At 42.4% G+C, this 23,737-nt stretch overlaps 1 protein-coding gene across 2 annotated transcripts in view; it reads left to right on the forward strand.

Annotated features, from left to right (window-relative positions):
• Nid2 (nidogen 2) overlaps positions 1 to 23,737 on the forward strand; it is a 63,020-nt gene that overhangs the window by 12,893 nt on the left and 26,390 nt on the right. For both annotated transcript variants that reach the window (XM_074067978.1, XM_020179508.2), the window contains exons 5-9: positions 1,009 to 1,751; positions 14,443 to 14,592; positions 14,986 to 15,231; positions 16,752 to 16,952; positions 18,375 to 18,605. In XM_074067978.1, coding sequence (XP_073924079.1) covers positions 1,009 to 1,751; positions 14,443 to 14,592; positions 14,986 to 15,231; positions 16,752 to 16,952; positions 18,375 to 18,605 — 1,571 coding nt within the window. The remainder of the gene's footprint in view (positions 1 to 1,008; positions 1,752 to 14,442; positions 14,593 to 14,985; positions 15,232 to 16,751; positions 16,953 to 18,374; positions 18,606 to 23,737) is intronic.

Consider the following 23,737-nt stretch of genomic DNA (forward strand, 5'->3'; position numbering starts at 1 on the left):
ATAAACAGAGCAAAAAGGACTGGAGACATAGCTGTAGAGGTAGAGCGCCTGCCTAGCAATCATGAAGCCCCAAGTTCAAACCCTAGTACTGCCTATAAAACAAAAACAAAACAAAAGGAATCTTATGTATAATGATCATTAGAATATTTTGAAGACCGACTGGAATCCACGTTCTTCTCAAGTGGAGAAAATGAGTGATCTGGTTTCCAGATATTTCTGGAAAGACTTTTCTCACCTATGACCCATTTTGATTAATTTTCCCTTTAACTTTGTGCTACATTTGCTCAATTTTTTTTTTAGTCTTGGACATTTATACATTTTTGAGTTTTGTATATTGATTCATCAGTCAGTAGAATGTTAATTCAGATGCTGATTGACTATAATTTATTGACTTTCTGACATTTTGTAATTTAAATGTTTAGGACGTGTCATCAGCACTGAATTCAGGTCTTAGCGCTGCCAATTATTCATCTTAAGAAAATTCATTAACCTCTCAAAACCTGTTTTGTCCTCAGTAAAATTGAACTTGACCACCATTTCTACCTTGCAGAGTACAGTGAAGAATGTCAAGCACTGGGCACAGGGACTGGCTGGTGACCAAAGCATAGAGTGGTCATTGCTGTTTTAAGTGTTTGATGAAGAATTTTAAGTATAAGTTTTCGTGAGTGTGTGACAAGTTTTCAGACAAAGTTGAGGAAGGGAAAATATGCCCACATTTCGTGTTTTTTTCCAATAGCCAGATTTTAGCTAAAACACTTGGATTTGGAGTATAGAATAGATTTATAAGTAGATGGTCTGGCATTTGAATCATGTTAAATAAAAGATAGCTGACATCAAAATTCCAGTGTAATCCTTTCAGTTCTCACTTTCCTCTGGTGTTATATACCAGAGAAAACCCCAAATCTGATCTTAATAGTCTTTAGGGTTTTAAAATAAATGGCTTGCTTTTGGGGGAAGGAAAGGTGAATGGATATTTTTGTTACAATCAACTGTGTCCTTGCTCTTTAGACTCAGCAACCTGGGGATTCCTGGAGTGTGGGCTTTTCACATCGGCAGCACATCGCCCCTGGACAATGTCAGGCCAGCCACCACTGGAGGAGATCTTTTCACAGCCCACTCTTCGGCTCCCCTAAAACATTCCCTCAGCCATGCTGCCACCCTGGAAAGTGACTATACTGAGGATAATTTGGATTATTACGACGAGAATGAGGAGGAAGTAGAACATCCCCCAGGGGAGCGAGAGGGGCCACTGAATGGCCGCAGCAGGGTGGATGTGACCTTCCACTCGAGAGCTGATGCGGACCATTTGGGAGGTGGGATGTCTCCTCCAGGTTCTGATCGGGCGTCCCCTTTGCCACATCCAGCACCTAGTGAATGGCCATCCTACTCCGAAACAGAATTAGCCACCTTGGACCCTCAGACCAAAGATGGGGCATCTGTGGGGAAGGTAGAGGCCCCGGATTTAAGAGGCCACGTGGAGCCTTTGGACCAAACAGGGACTGGAAGCTCAGCTCCATCAGAGGCGGGCGGAAGTTCCCCATCTCTGACCCTGGAAGGCCCCCCACCCTACCCTAGAAACAGGAGCCCCCAGCCTTATGATGGAGAGGCGGTACCTTCAGAACCAGATCCTCCTACAGACCCTGGAGAAGAAGCCCATCTTCCCAGTTCCCCGGGGCGGGGCCCCACTCCACCCTTGAGTCGAGAGAGGTATGTGGTAGGAGCGGAGGATGACGTCAGTTCCAACGCTGAGGGTAAGTGCATCAGAAAAGGGCACTGAGATTTCATTTTTAAAATGCTGAGTTTGAGTAGACTTGTGATCTCTCCCTCAAGCGAGAAAAGTTTAGCAAGAAGATTGGAACTCGTGTTTACTCCCTGAGTTTTAGGAGATAAATTTCTTCTGCCAAATAAAATCTTGGCAGGAGAGTTCTGGTTGGAACTCTTGACCGTTAATAATGTATTTTAAAAAACAGGCCTCATGAAGAGAGTGGGGAAGACCTGAGTTGCCTGTGCCTGCTGTACTCCCAAGTGCAATGAAGTATTTCAGTTTGAAAGTTCACGAAGGTGAAACGTATGAAGGCTTAAGGTTTTGATTATGAGTCACCGGTGAGTTGTGCGGGCTCAGATGAGCATGCCAGGTTTGAACTGGTGTATGGACGATCCCCGTGCTCCCCCCGGTGAGAGATCCACTTGCATGGGTCAGGAGAGCACAGGGGGAGTGAAAATAATACACACCTGTGTCTGTTGTCATTTCTGCTTCATGGCTGTACAGCTGTGGCATCTACTTCCCGGGAGTCTTGTCCTTGTTTCATGACTCACGGACTAGAGCCTGAGGCAGAGGGGGAAATACTGGGAGGGGACAGCATTTCATCAACACAGAATGGGAGTCTGACCAGAGGGTCATCCATTTGTTCCAGGGCCTGCTCATCTGACCTCTCTCAGGAGGGAGAAGGTCAGAAGAGAAAATTTTCTTCTGAATCTCCATTTTTTCCCACCTTTTTTGGTGTTCTATCCCTGTTGTGACAAGCATACTGACCTAGCAAAGAGGGCCTTTTGGATTCTGCTGTGACATTGAGCTGCAGGATTTTGCTTGAAGAAGTAATTTTAGGAGGGAAGAAAATATTTCATGACTAATGGGGTATTGTGTAATAATTAGAGGCAAAGCATTGGTGTCAGAGTTAACTTTGAATCCTGGCTACCTCCAAGCAAATTTTGTAACACCCTCACCAAGCCTCTCATTTCTCATAAACTTATTGGCAGGATTAAATGAGATAATATATGCAAAGTGCTTCATGTCTGCATTAGTTGACTCTAAAAATTGTGGCCTCTGTTGCTAATTTAAATTTTAAACGCTGGGAATAGGAGGAAAATGGGTGGAGAACGATGAAAGTGCTTATTCAAGAGTTTTGCCTTAATTTGTGTGTAAGGGTCCACCTTTCTTTCTGTAAAGCTGGAGATGTGGGTTTTATTGGAAGGCTTTGGAACCTTCAGATCCTTCTGTAGATTGTTCAGTACAAGCTCTCTATAGCGAAAGAGATTCTAAAGCCACATGTCAAAGATTTGCGCAAAGGGATTTTGAAATAAAAATGCATTCCTAAATAGCCTTTCATTTGTGGGTTGTGATTTCCTGCCCTGGAAGAACTTGGGAATATTAAACATGATATCCACGGAGCCATCTGTTAAACAGTTAAGAAGGGGCTGTTCGCCCTGCTCTGAGCTTCGTGAGGCTGAGGTTGCTAGAGTAAGAGTGTGCAAGGTTTGAGCAGTGAAGACAGTAGCCATAACTGAATGTAGGCTACTACTGACATCTTGAAAAAGGGGAAATGCATATGAGAATGCTGATTAATGCACTGAGACGGGAAGGAGGGAAAGTCTAACTAGAAGTTTCTAAGTCCTGGAGGGAAAACCCCAGCAGGCTAGAAGACTGCAATTGTTGATGTTTTGTGGGGTGTGAGAGAGAGCAGTGAATCTTCTTCTTTCTTTCTAATAAAACACTAGAGCACCAGACATGCCTCTGATAAATGTGTGCTCACCCTGGGAAGAACATTAGCTGCTAAGTACCACCTTTGCAGCACCTGCTGGCCTTTGCTACAGATGGAGCAGAAAGTGCATGGCTTTGGCGCCAGGTGGACCTAACCTCACACCAGCTCTGCTGTGTGGTTTGGGGCAAGACATTTACTCTGACTTGTTTTCTTCAGCTATAAAATGTAGATAAAAGACCTTATTATGTAGTTAGGAGAATTAAAACCTGGCATTGGAAACCTCACACCAGTACAGTTTAAGCTCATGGTAGTTATCTTGCTAGCCAAGAAATTAAGATTTAAAGGCTTAGAAAATGTCTCTCTTTTTTCTTATTTTGTTTTTCTCCTTAGGGACTCTTTTTACTGATTTTTTTTTTTAAATCAGAAATCCATTGTGGGGGGAAGAGGTGGCACAAACGATGTATACACATGTAAGTAAATGTAAAAATGATAAAAGGAGAAAAAAAAGTAAAAAAAAAAATCAGAACTCCATGTTCTTTTCAGATTATGTGTATACCAGGTGAAAATGTCCAGTCACACTCAGGCTCTGGCCCCAGGTGTATTACTTGCTTTGTTCTGTTTTGCTAGCACACATCACCAGCAGTGCTGTGGAAGTCAAAGCATCCTCTCTCTCTGAGGTGTCTTGATTTTCCAGGGAGCTCCAGTACTTTTTGTCAAGTCAAAACATTAGCCAAACACCCACCATGGACTTTGCTTCCGAGGCAGTAGTGGGAGTCACCTTGGGATTTATTGAGAGCCTGCTGGTTCTGTAAGCAGGAACTCAGCTTTTGGTTACATTTTCTTGGTTAGTCCTCAGGATTGCCTGTGAGCTAGATGCTGCTCTCCTTCCTATGAGAATATACAGCAACTTGCCTTGTAAGAGGGAGAAAGACTGCACCAAGGTCCAGACAGAGGGAAGCTGTCAGGTTCCCAGTGACAGGCAGCATCTGTGTGTGTGGCTGCCATCTGGAAGCCTTGGGGAAAGAGCAGGGTGGGTATAGGGGTGGCTGCACCAGTTCTTGGGATGGAGTCTGACAAAGATGGGGGAAATGTGTGAAAACATTCTGGACAGAGGAGGGACAGAAGTGGAGGTACAGAGGTCGAAAGGGGGAGGGGGAGAGAGAGAGAGAACGGAGAGGTGCAGGTGAGAGGGAGTTGCTAGAAACATCAGCTGTCTGGGACCAGGGGCTGCCTGTGTTGGGAGTAATGGGATGGGGTAGACTTACAGCGGTCTTACAGATTCTGAAGCCTGCTGGGGCACTGCTGTAAGAAGGTTAATTTAATTTCAGCAAGATGAATTGGAGGAGGGGAGGCACCTGGCTCACAGAAACTTCCTCTGTTCATGCCCCACTGAGGATTCTCTTCTTTCTACATGGAAGACAGTCTGGGAGAAGGCAGTGAGTGAGCAGGGATTCCTGGGACCTTGAGCTACTTCTGGCCTTGGGAGGGGTTGGAGGGGGGCTCTGCTCACTGGCCACACACCTGGGAGGAGCTCCAGCAGGCTCTGCACCCAACCCAGCCCTCCAGATGAAAGCCTCCCTCTCCTGAGCACCTTCAGATTGCTGAGAGTCTGTAAATGCTAGAGACACCTGCATGGAGAGGTTCTGTGATAGGGCCCAGGTCCTTCTCCAGAAATGGGGACAGAGTCTGTTTGTAACAGGATTGCTGATACACACAGCCATCCCAGGGTCCTGGTCACTGTTTGCCATTAGCATGGAAACTGGAGGAAAAAAAGGATGCCACTGCTTTTTGTTGTTGTTGTTTTTAATGTGGGGGGTAGGGAGGACAAGCTGTATTGGAGACTGAACTTGGAGCAAGTGCTCTACCACTTGAGCCACGCCCACAACACTTTTGCTTTTAGTTTGTTTTTCAGATAGAGACTCCTGCTTCCCCCCCACACACACCCCCAAGGCCTCCAACTGCAATCCTTTTATCTTGGTATCTGCGGTAGCTGGGATTACAGGCTTGTAACACCATGCCTGGCCACCACTGCTCTTTTATGATAAAGCACATATTGTTTTTTCTTGCTCATCTGTCATAAGCTTGGTCCCAAGGGCAAACACAACAATGGGATTGGACTATGAGCACATGATAAAAGCGAGAGCACACAAGGGAGGGGTGAGGATAGGTAAGACACCTAAAAAATTAGCTAGCATTTGTTGCCCTCAACGCAGAGAAACTAAAGCAGATACCTTAAAAACAACTGAGGCCAATAGGAAAAGGGGAACAAGTACTAGAGAAAAGGTTAGATCAAAAAGAATTAACCTAGAAGGTAACACCCACGCACAGGAAATCAATGTGAGTCAATGCCCTGTATAGCTATCCTTATCTCAACCAGCAAAAACCCTTGTTCCTTCCTATTATTGCTTATACTCTCTCTACAACAAAATTAGAAATAAGGGCAAAATAGTTTCTGCTGGGTATTGAGGGGGTGGGGGGAAGAGGGAGGGTGTGGAGTGGGTGGTAAGGGAGGGGGTGGGGGCAGGGGGGAGAAATGACCCAAGCCTTGTATGCACATATGAATAATAAAAGAAAAAAAAATAAGCTTGGTCCACACTGTGGAGCCTGTTCACCTCCTGTGGCTGTGTCCTCTCAGTGAGGAGGGCAGTCTTTTGGGCAAGGGCTGAAGACATGTACTAAGTGTTTCTGGAAAAATGAAGATTGACAGATGGGTCAGAACAAGTGCAGAGGAAGATTTTTCCATTTTTGTTAAAAACTCCCAATTAGGACAAGTCTCAAGTACTTTGGCTGCGTCTTTTTTTTCTTTCATGTGTCCCCACCCAGTTTTTCTTTCTATTAAAAGATGGGAGAAAAGTACAAAAAAAGCATTAAATGGAAAAAAGAAATGAGATTTTATTTTATTTATTTTTTTTAGGTTTGCTTTATTTCCACAATGTTTAATAGTTTTCAGAGCACAACTTACACATTCTTGTTATATTTGTTTCTAAGTATTTAATATTTTTCTATACTATTATGAATGGGATTGTTTTCTTAATTTCATTTAGATTTCATTTTTTAGTATGCAGAAATACAATTTTTTAATATTGACTTTATATCCTAAAACCTTGCTGAAATTTTTTTCTTTTTTTTTTTTTGACAAACCAGTCAAATTTTATTTACTCTATTTAACAACATGAAGCAATAGAAATGCAAATGCTGTATGTTCAGTATCCCATACTGCCTTCCTGAAGTCTAGGCTGGATCCTTCAGAGACCTTTGGTAATCACCTGGCCTCTTCATTCTTCCTTGGCCCATCATTCTACCTGCTCCATTGTATTTTGTCGCCAGCTCTATCATTTCAGTCCACCATTACTTTTGATCATAAGGACACTGTTCCCAATCTAGTCCTTCGTCACCTTGTCCCTAAGTTATTGTGGCACCATCTTTTTTTTTTTTTAATTCATATGTGCATATAGTGTTTGGGTCATTTCTCCCCCTTTCCTGTACATGTGTGTTACCTTCTAAGTTAATTCTTCTTGAACTAACCTTTTCTCTAGTTCCTGGTCCCCTTTTCCTATTGGCCTCAGTTGCTTTAAAGTATCTGCTTTAGTTTCTCTGCGTTGAGGGCAACAAATGCTATCTAGTTTTTAGGTGTCTTACCTATCCTCACCCCTCCCTTGTGTGCTCTCGCTTTTATCATGTGCTCAGAGTCCAATCCCCTTGTTGTGTTTGCCCTTGATCTAATGTCCACATATGAGGGAGAACATACGATTTTTGGTTTTTTGGGCCAGGCTAACCTCACTCAGAATGATGTTCTCCAGTTCCATCCATTTACCAGCGAATGATAACATTTCGTTCTTCTTCATGGCTGCATAAAATTCCATTGTGTATAGATACCACATTTTCTTAATCCATTCATCAGTGGTGGGGCATCTTGGCTGTTTCCATAACTTGGCTATTGTGAATAGTGCTGCAATAGACATGGGTGTGCAGGTGCCTCTGGAGTAACCTGTGTCACAGTCTTTTGGGTATATCCCCAAGAGTGGTATTGCTGGATCAAATGGTAGATCAATGTCTAGCTTTTTAAGTAGCCTCCAATTTTTTTCCAGAGTGGTTGTACTAGTTTACATTCCCACCAATAGTGTAAGAGGGTTCCTTTTTCCCCCCGCATCCTCGCCAACACCTGTTGGTGGTGGTGTTGCTAATGATGGCTATTCTAACAGGGGTGAGGTGGAATCTTAGTGTGGTTTTCATTTGCATTTCCTTTATTGCTAGAGATGGTGAGCATTTTTTCATGTGTTTTTTGGTCATTTGAATTTCTTCTTTTGAGAAAGTTCTGTTTAGTTCACTTGCCCATTTCTTTATTGGTTCATTAATTTTGGGAGAATTTAGTTTTTTGAGTTCCCTATATATTCTGGTTATCAAACCTTTGTCTGATGTGTAGCTGGCAAATATTTTCTCCCACTCTGTGGGTGTTCTCTTCAGTTTAGAGACCATTTCTTTTGATGAACAGAAGCTTTTTAGTTTTATGAAGTCCCATTTATCTATGCTATCTCTTAGTTGCTGAGCTGCTGGGGTTCCATTGAGAATGTTCTTGCCTATACCTACTAATTCCAGAGTAGTTCCTACTCTTTCCTGTACCAACTTTAGAGTTTGTGGTCTAATATTAAGATCCTTGATCCATTTTGAATTACTATTGTTATATGGTGATAAACATGGATCTAATTTCAGTTTTTTGCAGACTGCTAACCAGTTTTCCCAGCAGTTTTTGTTGAAGAGGCTGTCTTTTCTCCATCATATATTTTTAGCGCCTTTGTTGAAGACAAGTTGGTTATAGTTGTGTGGCTTCATATCCAGGTCCTCTATTCTGTTCCACTGGTCTTCATGTCTGTTTTTGTGCCAGTACCATGCTGTTTTTATCATTATTGCTTTGTAATATAGTTTGAAGTCAGGTATTGTGATACCTCCTGCATTGTTCTTTTGACTGAGTATTGCCTTGCCTATTCGTGGCATCTGTGTTTCCATATAAATTTAACAGTAGATTTTTCAATCTCTTTAATGAATGTCATTGGGATTTTGATGGGAATTGCATTAAACATGTAGATTACTTTTGGGAGTATAGACATTTTTACTATGTTGATTCTACCAATCCATGAGCATGGGAGATCTCTCCACTTTCTATAGTCTTCCTCAATCTCTTTCTTCAGAAGTGTATAGTTTTCCTTGTAGAGGTCTTTCACATCTTTTGTTAGGTTTACACCTAGGGTATTTGATTTTTTTTTGAGGCTATTGTAAATGGAATTGTTTTCATATATTCTTTCTCAGTTTGTTCATTGTTAGTGTATAGAAATGCTAATGATTTTTCTATGTTGATTTTATATCCTACCTTGCTATAGCTATTGATGATGTCTAGAAGCTTCTGAGTAGAGTTTTTTGGGTCTTTAAGGTATAGGATTATGTCGTCTGCAAATAGGGATATTTTGACAATTTCGTTATCTATTTGTATTCCTTTTATTCCTTCTTCTTGCCTAATTGCTCTGGCTAGGAATTCCAGTACTATGTTGAATAGGAGTGGAGATAGTGGGCATCCTTGTCTGGTTCCTGATTTTAGAGGGAATGGTTTCAGTTTTCTCCGTTAAGTATAATGCTGGCTGTAGGTTTGTCATATATAGCTTTTATAATGTTGAGGAACTTTCCTTCTATTCCTAGTTTTCTTAGAGCTTTTATCATGAAATGGTGTTGGATCTTATCAAAGGCTTTTTCTGCATCTATTGAGATGATCAAGTGGTTTTTGTCTTTGCTTCTGTTAATGTGGTTTATTATGTTTATTGATTTTCGTATGTTGAACCACCCCTGCATCCCTGGGATGAAGCCTACTTGGTCGTGGTGAATAATCTTTTTGATGTGTTGTTGAATTCGGTTTGCCATTATTTTGTTGAGGATTTTTGCGTCAATGTTCGTTAAGGAGATTGGCCTATAGTTCTCCTTTTTGGAGGTGTCTTTGCCTGGTTTTAGGATAAGTGTAATACTGGCTTCATAAAATGTGTTTGGCAGTTTTCCTTCCCTTTCTATTTCGTGGAACAGTTTAAGGAGGGTTGGTATCAGTTCTTCTTTAAAGGTCTGATAGAATTCAACAGAGAATCCATCAGGTCCTGGACTTTTCTTTTTGGGGAGACTCTTGATTGCTGCTTCAATTTCATTTTGTGTTATAGGTCTATTCAGGTGATTAATTTCCTCTTGGTTCAGTTTTGGATGATATGTATCTAGAAATCTGTCCATTTCTTTAAGATTTTCAAATTTATTTGAATATAGGTTCTCAAAGTAGTCTCTGATGATTTCCTGGACTTCCATGGTGTTTGTTGTTATCTTCCCTTTTGCATTCCTGATTCTACTAATTTGGGTTTTTTTCCCTCCTCATTTTAGTCAGGTTTGCCAGGGGTCTCTCGATCTTGTTTATTTTTTCAAAGAACCAACTTTTTGTTTCATTAATTCTTTGTATGGTTTTTTTGGTTTCTATTTCATTGATTTCAGTTTTTGTTTTTATTATTTCTCTCCTTCTATTTGTTTTGGGATTTGCTTGTTCTTGTTTTTCTAGGAGTTTGAGATGTATCATTAGGTCATTGATTTGGGATCTTTCAGTCTTTTTAATATATGCACTCATGGCTATAAACTTTCCTCTCAGGACTCCCTTTTCTGTGTCCCATAGGTTCCGGTAGGTTGTGTTTTCATTTTCATTGAGTTCCAGGAACTTTTTAATTTCCTCTTTTATTTCATCCATGACCCATTGTTCATTAAGCAATGAATTATTCAGAAGAAATGGGATTTTAAAAGTCCTCATGTTGAGATTCCTTTAGCAACAATCAAACCTTGCTGACAATTCTGTAGCAAATTGGGCTCATTTAAACCTGGCAGCAACAGCCCTGCACTGTGCCCAAGATGCCAGCAGACTGCTCTGTATCACTCGGAGTCTTGGTGACAGCAGCTCCTTCCCTGGCAGAGTGTGGGGCCCAGAGGGTCTGGCCACAGCCTGCTTTGTGGGAAAGGTCAAGAGAGGAGGCCATGGAGCAAAAACCAGGTTTCTCAAAGTGTGATCTCTTCTCTACCTCCTGTACCTCACCTGGCCCCTGGTTGAAAACACTGATTTCCTCTTCCTCCTCCATCTTCTGAAACAGAATCTGCATTTTAAAACCGGGTCCTGGGCGATTCTAATGCCCACTGGACTTGTGGACTGCTGGTGTGATGGGAAGAGGGCAGGATTTTGAACCAGAAGATTGTCTAATCTTTGTGGGCCTCAGTTTTCACATCTGTAAAATGGATGGAATATGTCCTCACCAGAGTAGGAAGAAGGTGTGGAAATGGATACAAACAATGATGTAAAGTGCATACAAATTGCACTGAAAAGAAAGTGCCATTTTGTGTTTGCATCTGCTCATTGCACATCTCATGCCCTGGGACCCAGACCTTGACTCCAAGCCTTCAATGAATTGAACAAAAATTTCCCACAGGAATTTGAGATGTCATGTTGGCCCGAAGTCTGGCTTTTCTTGCCCTGGATGGATAGGCATGTGTGGGACGTGTGTTGCCACAGGGTTCCCTCTTCATCAGGGAGGGATTTGGCTGCTGTGCTGAGGATCCTCCTGTTGCATTCCTATAGGTTGAGGCTCAACTGGGCTGAAAGTACGGAGCACCACTTTTTAGGAAGATGGCCAGAATTAGTACAAGAGCGTTGTCTGATATTCTGTCTGCCACAGTGGCTATTTAAGTGGCCAGGTTAAACTCACTAACCACACTAATGAGCTGGAAGGGGTGAGTGTGTGCTTGGCTCAGTAAGTTCCATCCTAAAAGTACAGTTTTCCATAAAAAACTGTTAGAAACAATCCTCAGGTTAGCTTACCAATAACTAGTTAACCGTCATAATTATAGTTTGAGTCTTACAATAGGCTTTCATGCAAGCCTAAGCTTTTATTTATTTATTTATTTTTGTAACAAAACCCATACCTGGTTTCCTTAGAGCCCTTTACATGGTAGCCTGTATAAGTGGTTGGCTGTGTGGCTGTGCCTGTCACCTTTTACCTTGTCTAAAAGCTATGACCACCCCTAGTTTGGTAGTTTTACGTTAACCTGCCTCTCTGCCTCGGTGTCTCTTCCATCCACCTCTCCCTGATTCATAATCCAGTGTCAGAGTAAGGACTGGCCAGAGAACAAGTCTTCACAAAAGAACAGAAATAGAGGGAATGCACATTTCACAGTGTGTCACATTGAGTTTTGCTTTTATCTGAATTTCCTGAAAATCAGAACCCTTTAGACCTGCAGCAGACTGCCTTGTGCTCAGGATGCCAGGAAGTAAGGAAAACTGATTTCTGCCAAGACAGGTGTGAGAAAAGGGGGTCAGGGCACCCTGACTTCAGAGCTGAGGAGCTGACACAGGGTGTGTTCAGGTTTCACAGAGCCACTGAAGGGGGCAGAACTGGGGTCTGGGAGCATGGGACCTTCCACAGCCCCTCCTCCCATTTTGGTCTCATGAGGACACTGGTGAGCGTGAGGACACTCGACTGTCCCTAGAGGAGCTGCAACTTTACACTTAGTTGTGACTTTCTGAGCTGGAGGAACCTCAAATTGTGACACACCTGTTACATTCATTTCTTTTTGCTCAAAATGTTTTTTTTGAGAGCTGGGGGTTTATATAACTCAGTGGCAAAGTACATGCATAGCATGTGTGAGCTCCTACATCCCCAGCAACAAACCAAACCAAACCCCACAACAATACAGTGATAGAAGCCATTGTAATTTTTTTTTATCATGATTCATTCTTTTTTTACTCTGTGTTGAGTTTCATCATTTTCCTGTTTAAAAACAAGTTGAGCTATGCCTGTCACTTTTCTGTTTTTTAAAAAGTGAATTTATGCATGATTTTCTATTTTAAGTCAGTGGAGTTTCTCAGCCAAGTCATCAGGGCCCTATACCAAATCTTGAGTCACTAACTCCATTCTCACTAGGTTCCTTTTCAGATTTTTCCACTTGAATCAAGGTTATCTGTTTGACTTGCCAATCTCTCAGCTGGCTTTTTCAAGGATATGTAAATAGCACTTATATAACTGTCCAAAAATTAATTAACGCTACTGTTACACTCACTACTTCTTACCTGGGCTTGTTGAAAACATGCTGTAATGGTCACCTGGGTAATCTCTCTCCTACCATGAAGCCTGACTTGTAAAGTCTGACTCCCACCTTACTTCCTAGAGCCCGTGCTGGCTAATCCCACCACCTGATCACATCCTTAATCTTGTGCTCCTGTTGTATGTATTTGGGTCCCACAGGGGGGCAGGGAAGAGTAGCGCTTAAGATTTAGAGGCCAGACTCCCTGGGTTCAGGTCCACCTTTGTCCAGGGCTTCAGGTGAGTCACTTTAATTCTTTTTGCCTTGGTTTCTGTATCTGAGAACAGCAGAGATTAAAGGTTCTTGTGTGAGTCAAAAGAGTTAAATGTAAAGCTGGTGAAAGACTAGTGTCTAGTCAGCACTATTTAAATGTTAACTTTGTTATATTTTTACTTACTGATACAAGTCTTTATGCTGCCATATTGTGAAGGATATGGTGTTACATCTTCTCTGGTTAGTTTGTTTTCTGTTCTCTCCAGGAATGCTGGGTAAATATTGATCTTTTGATTTCTTCCTTCCCCTTCTCTTTCCTCCTTTTTAGATCTGGACCAGGAATACAACTATGACCTAGTATTTTTCCTACAAGGAGGGTGTCCTTGGGAGATGGCACTGCATAGGAACATAGTGGCTCGCACTAGAATTCTGTGCCATCCCAGCTTTATCTGTGTCATCCTAAAGTCTCCAGGGAGCCATTTTGCCTCCTGGTGGCCATGCTTGGGATTGGCATATTCCCTAGTGTCCTGGCAACCCTTGTGCCCATCTGTGACCCCTGACATAACTCCATCACTTTGGCCATTTGCTCTATAGACAATGGCATTTGCTCTAATTCCCCTGGGTTTTTTCTGTAGCGTAAGTGGCTCACTTGCCCCTCCTTTATTTAATGGGCAGAGTAAGTGGGAGGTGTGAATAATAGTGGCTGGAGCATCAGGTTTGCCCTGGTCCACTGTGGTTTCTAGAAGGCCTATAACTGTAGCCCTCTACCATTGCATGGAGATCATGTCTTGCTGGGCCCATCCCAGCAAACCCTGCAAGGGGGAAGAGCATTTTAACAGCTTGATTCTCTGTTCTTTCTCCCTCTTCCACCCTTCCTCCTTTTTTGGGAGCATTGGGGTGGGTGAGACTGGAGTTTGAACTCAGGACTCTTGCACTGGTGAAGTAGGAGCTCTACTGCTTGAGCCACACCTCCAGCCCATTTTGCTTTTGTTATTTTGGAGATGGGGGTCCCCTGAACTATTTGCCCTTAAACCTCGATCCTTGATCTCAGCCTCCCAAGTAGCTAGGATTATAGGTGTGAGCCACCAGCACCCAGCTCACCCCTCCTCCTTTAAGATAGGTGTGTGTACATTCTTCAAGGTACTTCTTTCTCAAAAATAAAAGTCTGGGTAATGAGAGCAGCTATAGCCTATTACGTTTTTAAAATCCAGGGTTACCTAAAAGAAGAGAATGGTTAGGCATAGACTCCAATTGTTAGCTCACCTGCTCATTACTCTTAGTGTATACCATACAGCCTGGGTGATATTTGGTCATTTTTGACCCCCAAAGCAGCGATTCCATGAAGTTCACCCTAATGTGCACCTACGCACTGGCAGCCTTAGCTCCCTAGTATTGCAGTAAAATCCACATGGCCACAGAAACTGCAGTTCTTGCCAAGAAGACAAAGCTAGTTAATTCCCTTGGGTTGGATGTTAGTCCTGCCTCTTAAACATCAGAAATCTTTGTTTATTACAATCCAAACTGATTTAATGGAGCAGAGGCGGTGTCCCTGATGAAGCTTGGCCGCAAGGATGCTGGAACCCTATGCCTAATGCAGATTTGTTTTATTTTTCAGTCTTCACGTATAATGCTGCCAGGAAGGAAACCTGTGAGCACAACCATGACCAGTGCTCCCGGCATGCCTTCTGCACAGACTACGCCACCGGCTTCTGCTGCCACTGCCAGTCCAGGTTTTATGGAAATGGGAAGCAATGTCTGCCAGAAGGTGACTGATGGGCAGGGGTGCTCCATTTGTCTTCCCGAGGCCTGCCTTTTTCCAGCTACCCCTGCAAGCTCAGCTTGTGGCCTTATATCTCCACTGCTTGAATCAAAGTGCTAGCCACTTTGCAGGTGCTCAGTAAATGAACAGATAGGTTCAGAGAGGTTTCCTTTTTTCCTGCCTCTTAGCTTCATAGAGCCAAAAGGGAAGGGAGAGAGGAAGAGGGGAGAAGAGATTGCAGATGGCTCTGGGCCTGTTTCATGTTTGGATAATTGGCTAGGGAATCATTAGATGACTTGAAGAGTGAGTTTGGGAGTTGTGAGTGGAGTTATTTTGTCTGTGTGTACCAATCCGCATCCTGGTCCATGGTCCAGGCTGATTGGATTTTCTGTCTTTCAGGTGCACCTCATCGAGTCAACGGGAAAGTGAGTGGCCACCTCCATGTGGGCCACACGTACGTGCATTTCACCAATGTGGACCTGCATGCTTACATCGTGGGTAATGATGGCAGAGCCTACACAGCTATCAGCCACATTCCAAGGCCTGCAGCCCAGGCGCTTCTTCCCCTCACTCCAATCGGAGGCCTGTTTGGCTGGCTCTTTGCATTGGAAAAACCAGGCTCTGAGAACGGCTTCAGTCTCACAGGTGAGGGTGGTCTTCACTGCTTTTGCAGTATTGCTCCTTGAGGTGATGACTGGAGGTTTTTTTTTATACAGGGAAGGAGGATCTACTTATCCTTGAGCCCCAGATGTGTGGCTATCTGTCCAAGGTTAATTGGGAATGGTTTGGCCTTGCACAACTGATATTTTTAAAATGATTGCGTGTAAGTATTCTCCCAGCCATTCTGAGAAATAAAAAAAATGATTCCATTTGGAGCATTTGTGTTTTTTACTCCAATTTGTTGAAGCATATTTGTCAGGCTTTGAGTTCTGGTGTACAGATCTGGCAGATAGAGATGCAAAAATGGTGTACCTATCAGGCATCGAGAGAGGATTTTACTTCATGGGGGTGGGTATCTTTCTTCCTCTTGTAAGTGCATGTCCCTTACTTGTAGTAATACAGGCTAGTGCTTGTCAGACTTTATCTGTGCACAGATTACCTGGACAGCCTATGGGATGCAAGCTCAGATTCAATAGGTGTGAGGTGGGTACTGTGAGTGCATTTCTAACAAGCCCCCAGGAGAGGTCAGGGCTGCTGATCAGGGGCCTTCCTTTAACAGCCAGTGTGGGGGACACTGGTTTCTCACATACCTGCCTGAAAAAGCTTGTTTGCTTTATTGTGTGTACTGTGAGAAAGTTCTTTCCCCACCTCCACTGCAGAACTTAACACCTTTTTAAAGGATCTTGCCTTTAATCAAGATTTGAGTGAAACCACGGTCAAAAGTAGAGAAAATGCCAGCTGTGTTGGTGGCTCATGCCTGTTATCCTAGTTAGTTGGGAGGCTGAGGTTGAGAATATCAAGGTTCAAGGCCAGCCTGGGGAAATAGTTCATGAGACTTCATCTCCAAAATAACCAGAGCACAATAGACTAGAGGTGTGGCTCAAATGGTAGTGCCTACTTCATAAGCCTGAAATCCTGAGTTCAAACCCTAGTTTCACCAGCAAAAAAATAAGTACACTAAGTTAAGTTTGAATTTCAGATAAACAATAAATATTTTTAATATAAGCATGCCCTCAATATTCCATGGGACATTTATGAAAAATACATTCATTGTTTATCTGAAATTTAACTGGATATTCTGGTTTATGGGGATTTTTGTGTTTTGTTTTTACTTGCTTGTTTATTTTTGCTAATTCTGGCAACCTTAGAAAGATGTGAGTCCAGGATGTTCCCAAGAGTTTATTTCTCACAGAATATAGCTCCTGTAAAGAGGAACAATGCAAGGTAAGGCAGGATGAAGGAAGACTATACTTGAAAATGTGGAGAACTGAGGGGATCAACAGCTGAAGGATGCAGATCATCCCCTTGGCACCATCTCCAAGAGCAATAGAAGCTGGGAGGAGGAAGTATATAATGGAAGTAATTTATTTTGCAGTGCTAGGGATTGAACTCATGCCCTCACATATGCTAGACAAGTGCGCTCTAACCCCACACCCCAGCCAGTCCTGGTGATGATTTCATCGGGGCCTCTTTTCACCCCTGTGCTGAATTTTCGTCCTCTCCAGGTGCTACCTTTACCCAAGACATTGAAGTTACTTTCTACCCAGGAGAGGAGAGGGTTCGTATCACTCAAAGTGCTGAGGGGCTCGACTCAGAGAATTACCTGAGCATTAAGACCATGATTCAAGGCCAGGTACCCCACGTCCCAGCAAATTTCACAGTCCACGTTGCTCCTTACCAAGAGCTTTACCATTACTCGGACTCAGGTATGTGTAACCAGTTTCCACGTCTGTAAAACGGGGATGGAATCATCTCACAAAGAGAGTTACAAGAGTTATATGAGTAACTACATGGACTGCCCACCTACATGGACTGTCTACCTATGGCCTGTCCGAGAGCACAGTATGGTGCTATGAAATACCTAGTTCAAGTGAGCGGCGTGCTGGCTGCTGTAGCCAAGCATGTCCTTAGTCTTACACAGTGCTTTCAGGTAGAAATAATATCCTAGCATTGTGGGGGTAGGGCAGGAGTGGTATAATCTTATACAGTTTTTAACCATGCTACCCTCTGGAGTGTGGAATATTGATTATTGGAATTTGTTCTATAACCTTGTTTTAGATGATCATTTCAACCTGCTTTAAAAATGCAGTGTTATAAAACTGAGTTGTTAAAAGTGTAGTGTCAAAAAAACTAACTAGATTTGGAGTTTGAAAATACGAATTCACACCCAGGACTAGCCATTTAAAATCTGTGGGAAGGATCCCTTAACATCTGAAAGTCTGTTTTCTCATCATTAGAGTACGAGTGTCTCTTCTGTCTGCCTTACGTGCTTGGTAGTTGTATAAGGTGTGATGTATTCTGTGAAACGCCAGCTGCATGCAAGATATTACCACAGGCACAATTGCTATTCTGCAGTTTGGCAGTGTGACTGGAGTTGCGCCTGTCCTCTGGCCCCAGCTTCTCCTATGGTGCAAGAACTGGCAGCCTGACCAGAGATGGAGGGGAGAGAATGGGATGTGGAAACCTGGACTGTGTTCAGAGCAATCCAGGGCCAGCAGGCTCAGTGCCCAGCCACAGAGAGAAATGACCCTTTGCCTTCCCAGGAGCTCCACGCTTAAAGTACAGGCGTTGGGAGCCGTCACTTCTGTTCGGTGATGGGTTGGGCTGGTTCAAGTCTTGAGTCAGACCCACTGGAATGTTCATCCAGGCTCTAGCACATCTCAGCCCTGCACCTTACGCTACTCACTGGACCCCTCTAGGTTTCTGCTCACATATTATAGTGCCCACCTTACTGGGCTGTGTGAGTAATAAATGAGGCAGGCTGGATAACAGCTTTCATCATGGCACATGGTAGCCTTTATTCCTTACATATAATGACAGTGGCAATTGTAATACCTCTTCCCTCTGAGTACTGTGGCTTTGCATCCACTCAGGTTTTTAGGCCTTTCTTGCAAGTTTCCCATATAAACTCAGGGAGTTCCCAAGGGAATGTGTTCTAGGAAATAGAAGAAAAACTAGAAAAACCCACCCCACATGAAAAGCTCTGTATTTAATTTTCTTATTGTTATACTGGGAGTACATTGTGACATTTACAAAAGTTCTTATAATATATCATATTTGAATTCACCCCTCCATCATTGTATTTAATAGTTTTAAAATTTTACTAATTTGCCTATAAAATATTGCAGCTGTGACCTCCACAAGTTCCAGAGACTACTCGCTCACCTTTGGTACAGTCAACCAAACAAAGTCTTACCGCGTCCATCAAAATGTGACTTACCAGAAGTGCAGTCACGCCCCCAGACACCGGGCTGTCCCCACCACCCAGCAGCTGACTGTAGACCGCGTCTTTGCCTTATACAGTGAAGATGAAGGAGTGCTTAGATTTGCTGTGACCAATCATATTGGCCCTGTTGAAGGTAAGGTGTCTTTTCTTTTGTGGGGGGAATAATACAGAGGTTAGTGAGGGTGAGTGAGTGCCAGGCTCTGCCGGGTGATGTAAGGATGAATAAAGCAAGGTGTCTATCCTGAAGGTGGTGAGAAGCAGAAATGGAACTTCCTCAACAGTGTCCCTGCAGAGGTCAGGGGATAGAGCACAGCACTTGAGGCTGGTTTGTAGCAACAGCTAATTATATATACCAATAAGGGGTACACCTGTGAGCAAGGTGGGGCAAGTTAAGGCGGGGAGAGATGCTGACAAGCATTTGTTACAATTGTTAGAAGCGCAGGGAGACATAGACTCGTTTGGAGGTACAGGGAAGATGTCCCCCCCAGTAAGTGACATTTTAGCTAAGGCTTAAAGAATGAGAAGAATTTCACCAAACCAAGGTGGGGCAAAGAGTTAAGGGCTGGAAAAATAAAATGATCTTCACATATGAAAACCCTACTTTGACAATATACTTCATAGGGAGAGACTGGATATTTTTCCCTTAAGTAAGGAACAAGACAAGGGTCGTGATCCTGCCACTTCTAGTCAACACAGTACTGTAAGGACCAGTCAAAGCAATTAGGCACAATCATGAAACCTAAATTGGAAGGGAAGAAGGAAAATTATCCATCTGCAGGTGACATGGCCTTTTATATAGAAAATCTAAGAACTTTACTTAGAAACTATTAGGACCAATAAATGTATTCAGCAATGTTGCAGTGTACAGGGTCAGTTTACAAAATTATCTTTATAATAACAATGAGAAAATAAAAAACGAGTTAAGAAATCTCATTTCAAAAGGAATAAAATACTTAAGAATAAAATTATTAAAAGAAGTGTAATACTTGTCCTTTGAAACATATTTTTTTTGAAAAAATATTAGCGAAGATCCAAATAAGTGGGAATATGTTCCAGGGTTTTCAATTGGAAGCTATAATATTGTTAATATGGCAATACTTCCCAAATTAATCTAGTGATCCAACCAAATCCCTATCAGAATCTCAGCTGCCTTCTTTGCAGAAATTGACAAGCTGATTCTAAAGTTCTAATGGAAACTCAAGGAACCCAGAGTAGCCAAAATGATCTTGTGAAAGAAGTATGAAGTTGGATGAGTCAAGCTTCTGAATTTTGAAACTTAGAGTGATCAAGACAGTGTGGTCCTGGCACATGGATAAGCTAGCAGATTAGTGGAATATCGGTGAGAACCCAGAAATACTTATGAATGCTTATGGTCTGTTGCTTTTTGACAAGGATGTCAAAAGAATTCAGTGGGGAAATGAGTCTTCTTAACAAGTGGTGCTCTGACAAATGTCCAGATGCATAAGCAACAAACAAAATGAGTGTCATGAATTTTTTTTTTAAAAAGCTTGTGCTTCAAAGGAAAATACAACAAAGTGAAAATATAACCCATGGAATGAGAGAAAATATTTTGATTGTATTTAAAATAATACCTTGTAAAAATGAAAAGTGTGAGATTTATATATCTATATATCTGTGTGTATATATATATATATATATATATATATATACACACAGATATATAGATATATATGGAGTTTTACTCAGCCATAAGGAAGAATGACTCCATGTGGCTTGAAGGTAAATGGATGCAGTTGGAGGACATCATGTTAAGCGAAGTAAGTCAGCTTCAGGAAGATTAAGGCTGTATGTTTTCTCTCATATGTGGAAGATAGATCCAAAAGGTAAATCTATACACAAAAACAAACATGGAAATGTACACACATATGCAGAACATGTTTGTAATAGTGGAACTACGCTGTGGAACTCAGGGGAGGAGGGAAGGGAAAAAGGGAATGATAGCGTGTTCACAATATCACAATACGTAACATGTGTGCAGGTAGGCGCTAAGGATGTGTATTGAAAGCTGTTGAAAATGGAGGGTGGGAGGGAGGGGTAAGGAAAGCAGTGGAAGGGGCTGCACAGACCAAAGTGAAGTGTGCTCACTGTGGGGACACGTTGAGAAACCCCTTGAACGTTGACTTAGATATTAATAACGAAAGACAGGCCTGTAAGATAGGTACAGTGTGTGTGGAAGAGTACTTGTGGGAGGGGAGGGTGAACAAAGGAGACTAAGGTGAGGGAATATGGTTGATGGACTTCATATACTTGTATGAAATAGAACAATGAAAACACTTGCAGTTGAAGTGGGGCAGAGAGGAGGCCCAGGGGGAGAGATGGTGGGGGCGATCTAACCAATGTACAATATAAGCCTATTTGGAATTGTCACAATGAATCTCCGCTGTACAATGAATATATCCTAATTTTAAAAATCAAAAAATCCGAAAAGAACCAAAACCAGAAAAAAATAAAATAATACTTTGAAGAATATATGCAGTCTTGTTACCACTCAATAATAAAAAAGACAAATATAATGAAAAGGTGGGTAAAAAATCTCTAAAAACTACATAACTATCCCATGAGCACATGAAAAGGTGTCCAAGTTCATTAGCCACTGGGGAAATAGAAAACCACAATGAGATCCTCCTTGCCTCACATGGATGGTTAAATGAATGAGTGTTGGTGAGCGTGTGGAGACCCACACTACCTGTGTGAGTGTAAAATGGTGCAACTGCTGTGAAAAGCAGTAGCACTCTCTCAACAAGTTAAAGGTGCCATTTGGCAGAGCAGTATACTGCTGTATCCTGCTGTATACTCAGGAGAAATGAACACTTACGGCTTCACAAAAACTCCGGCACAAATATCCATAGCAGCCATTAGGGTTTAAACATGAAATGTCACCCCCCCACCCCCCACCAGGTTCATGTGTGAAAGACTTGGTTCCTTGGTCCCTAGCTTGTGATGCTATTCTGGGGGATGCTGGAAACTTTGGGAAGTAGAACCTAGCTAAAGGAAGTCGGTCACTGGGGGTGTGTCTTTGGGACTGCATCTTTTCCAGGACCCTTCTCGCTCTATACTTCCTGTCTGCTATGACATAAGTAACCTCTGCCACATGCCCTGCTATCACAGTGTTCTGCCTCACCACAGACCCAGAATCAATTGAGTCAAAGATTATGTACTGAAACCTCTGAGACCATGAACCAGAATGGATACATCTTACCTGAAGTTGTTTATGTCAGGTGTTTTGACACAATAACAAAAAAAAAACCCTAACTTAGTAGCATTATTCATGATAGCCAAAAGGAGGAAGCTACCTAAATGTCTGTTAGCTGATGAATATATGCAAAACAAAGTGTTATGCTTATACAGTGGAATATTACTCAGCCACAAAAGGAATGAAGTATTGATACATGCTAAACATGGGTAAACCTTGAAAACATCATGCTAAGTGAAAGAAGTCAGTCACAAAGGACAGCATAGTGCATGATTCCATTTATATAGAATGTACAGAACAGGCAAAAAGAAAGTAGATTAATCATTTCCTGGAGTAGGGTTATAACAGTGGAACAGGAAAAGTTCAGGGTTTCTTTTGGGACAATGAGATATTCTAATAATTGATTGTAGTGATGGTTTACAACTCTGTGAATTTGCTGAAAATTCATGAGGTGTGAGGACTAGACTCTTCTCTAGGATGCAGAAGTGACTGGAGAAGAGAATCCTGAAGGTGTTAGTTTAGTTGGTTGCTTTGGTTACAGGAAAGTAGATTGGAGCATAGGCATTGGGCACCCAGAGACAGAATTCCAAGGTGGTGAATTAATGCGTGAAAATCTCAGTTGATTTTCAAGGAACGTGTAACTTGAGAAGGAAAAGATTGCTGTTGCAGATTTCTTAAGGAAAGAATTAAACAAAAACTACTGGGAAAAAAATTTTCCTTTAAGCAGGGTGCTGGTGGCTCACACCCGTAATCCTAGTTACTCAGGAGGCAGAGATCAGGAGGATCATGGTTTCAAGCCAACCTAGGCAAATAGTTCACAAGACCCTATCTAAAAACAAACCAGCACAAAAATGGGCTGGTGAAGTGGCTCAAGGTAGAGGCTCTGAGTTCAAACCTTAGTACCATAAAAAAAAATAAATAAAATAAAGTCCTTCTTTAGATGTCCAGTTCTACCCTTCTCTGGTGTAGCCATTAGGTCCTTGAAAACAACCATTAGTGGAAGGACCTCCCAGGCCATGGAGTCAACTGAGATTCTGGAATTATTTAGGGGATAGATATATCTCTGGGTCTCTCTTTCCTAGAGATAGACCAGATGGTAATAACAAAGGGTCAGAGAAAGCCAGAAACTGTCAGTTACCAAGTTGCTAATTTGTCTTTAGAGTTTAATGACTGTCCCTTCCACCCAAGTCAAATAATAAGAATAATTCATAAATGGCAAAGGTGGAATATCCTCACAACAATCCTACCCAATAGGGGGATATTGCCATTTTCTATTCTACAGATGATGAAATGATGCAGAGGTGAAGTAATTGCAAGTGCCAGCTGGTAACAGTGAGCTGGGACTCCCCCCAGGCCTACAGTGCAGGCCCCCACTTACTCCACACACCCCACTGCTCCACATGGACTCTATTGGCTTTACTGCAGTCACATAATTTAGACACAGTTTGAAAAGAGGCAATGTGTGTTTTTAAACCCTTTGCATTTGAACCATGTTTCATCTATTCATTCATTCTACTTGCCTAGGAAAAGTAGAACAAGAAAGAGAAGCACCAAATATAAGCCCTCTTTTTACCCCTCTGGGTGCATAGCAGTATCTTAAGTCTTTTGCTTTTTCCAGAGGGAGCCATCATTTGACTGGAATGCATGTAAACAGCACAGCTGCTGCACCTGGTGTGGGGACCACATGGTCTCTTAGGGTTTAGATGCCGAGTCAGCGTGTCCTTCCCTGTAAGTAAGCAAGGCCTGTAGCCCTTGCTGTCCTCCCCACCACCACTTGGTCCCAATTGTTTGAGCTTTAAGTGTGGGTTGCCTTTCGTTTGTGGTGTCATAGAGCGGGATCCAGGAATGCTTCCTGTCTTTCCTCTGCAGAGTCTAGGAGACTTTAGACAGAAGGCCATGCCGAGGACTGAATGGATTGGTCCTTTAAGGAAACTGATCTTCCCCTCTTGATTAAATGAGTAAATTAGTTCCAGATCCCCTGTCACAGAGTCAGGCATTTTAAGACAGCGAGGGTGAAATATGAAATGACTGGGGAAGGGTACTGCTGTTCA

This window comes from Castor canadensis, chromosome 3 (assembly GCF_047511655.1).
Source record: "Castor canadensis chromosome 3, mCasCan1.hap1v2, whole genome shotgun sequence".
NCBI lineage: Eukaryota > Metazoa > Chordata > Mammalia > Rodentia > Castoridae > Castor > Castor canadensis.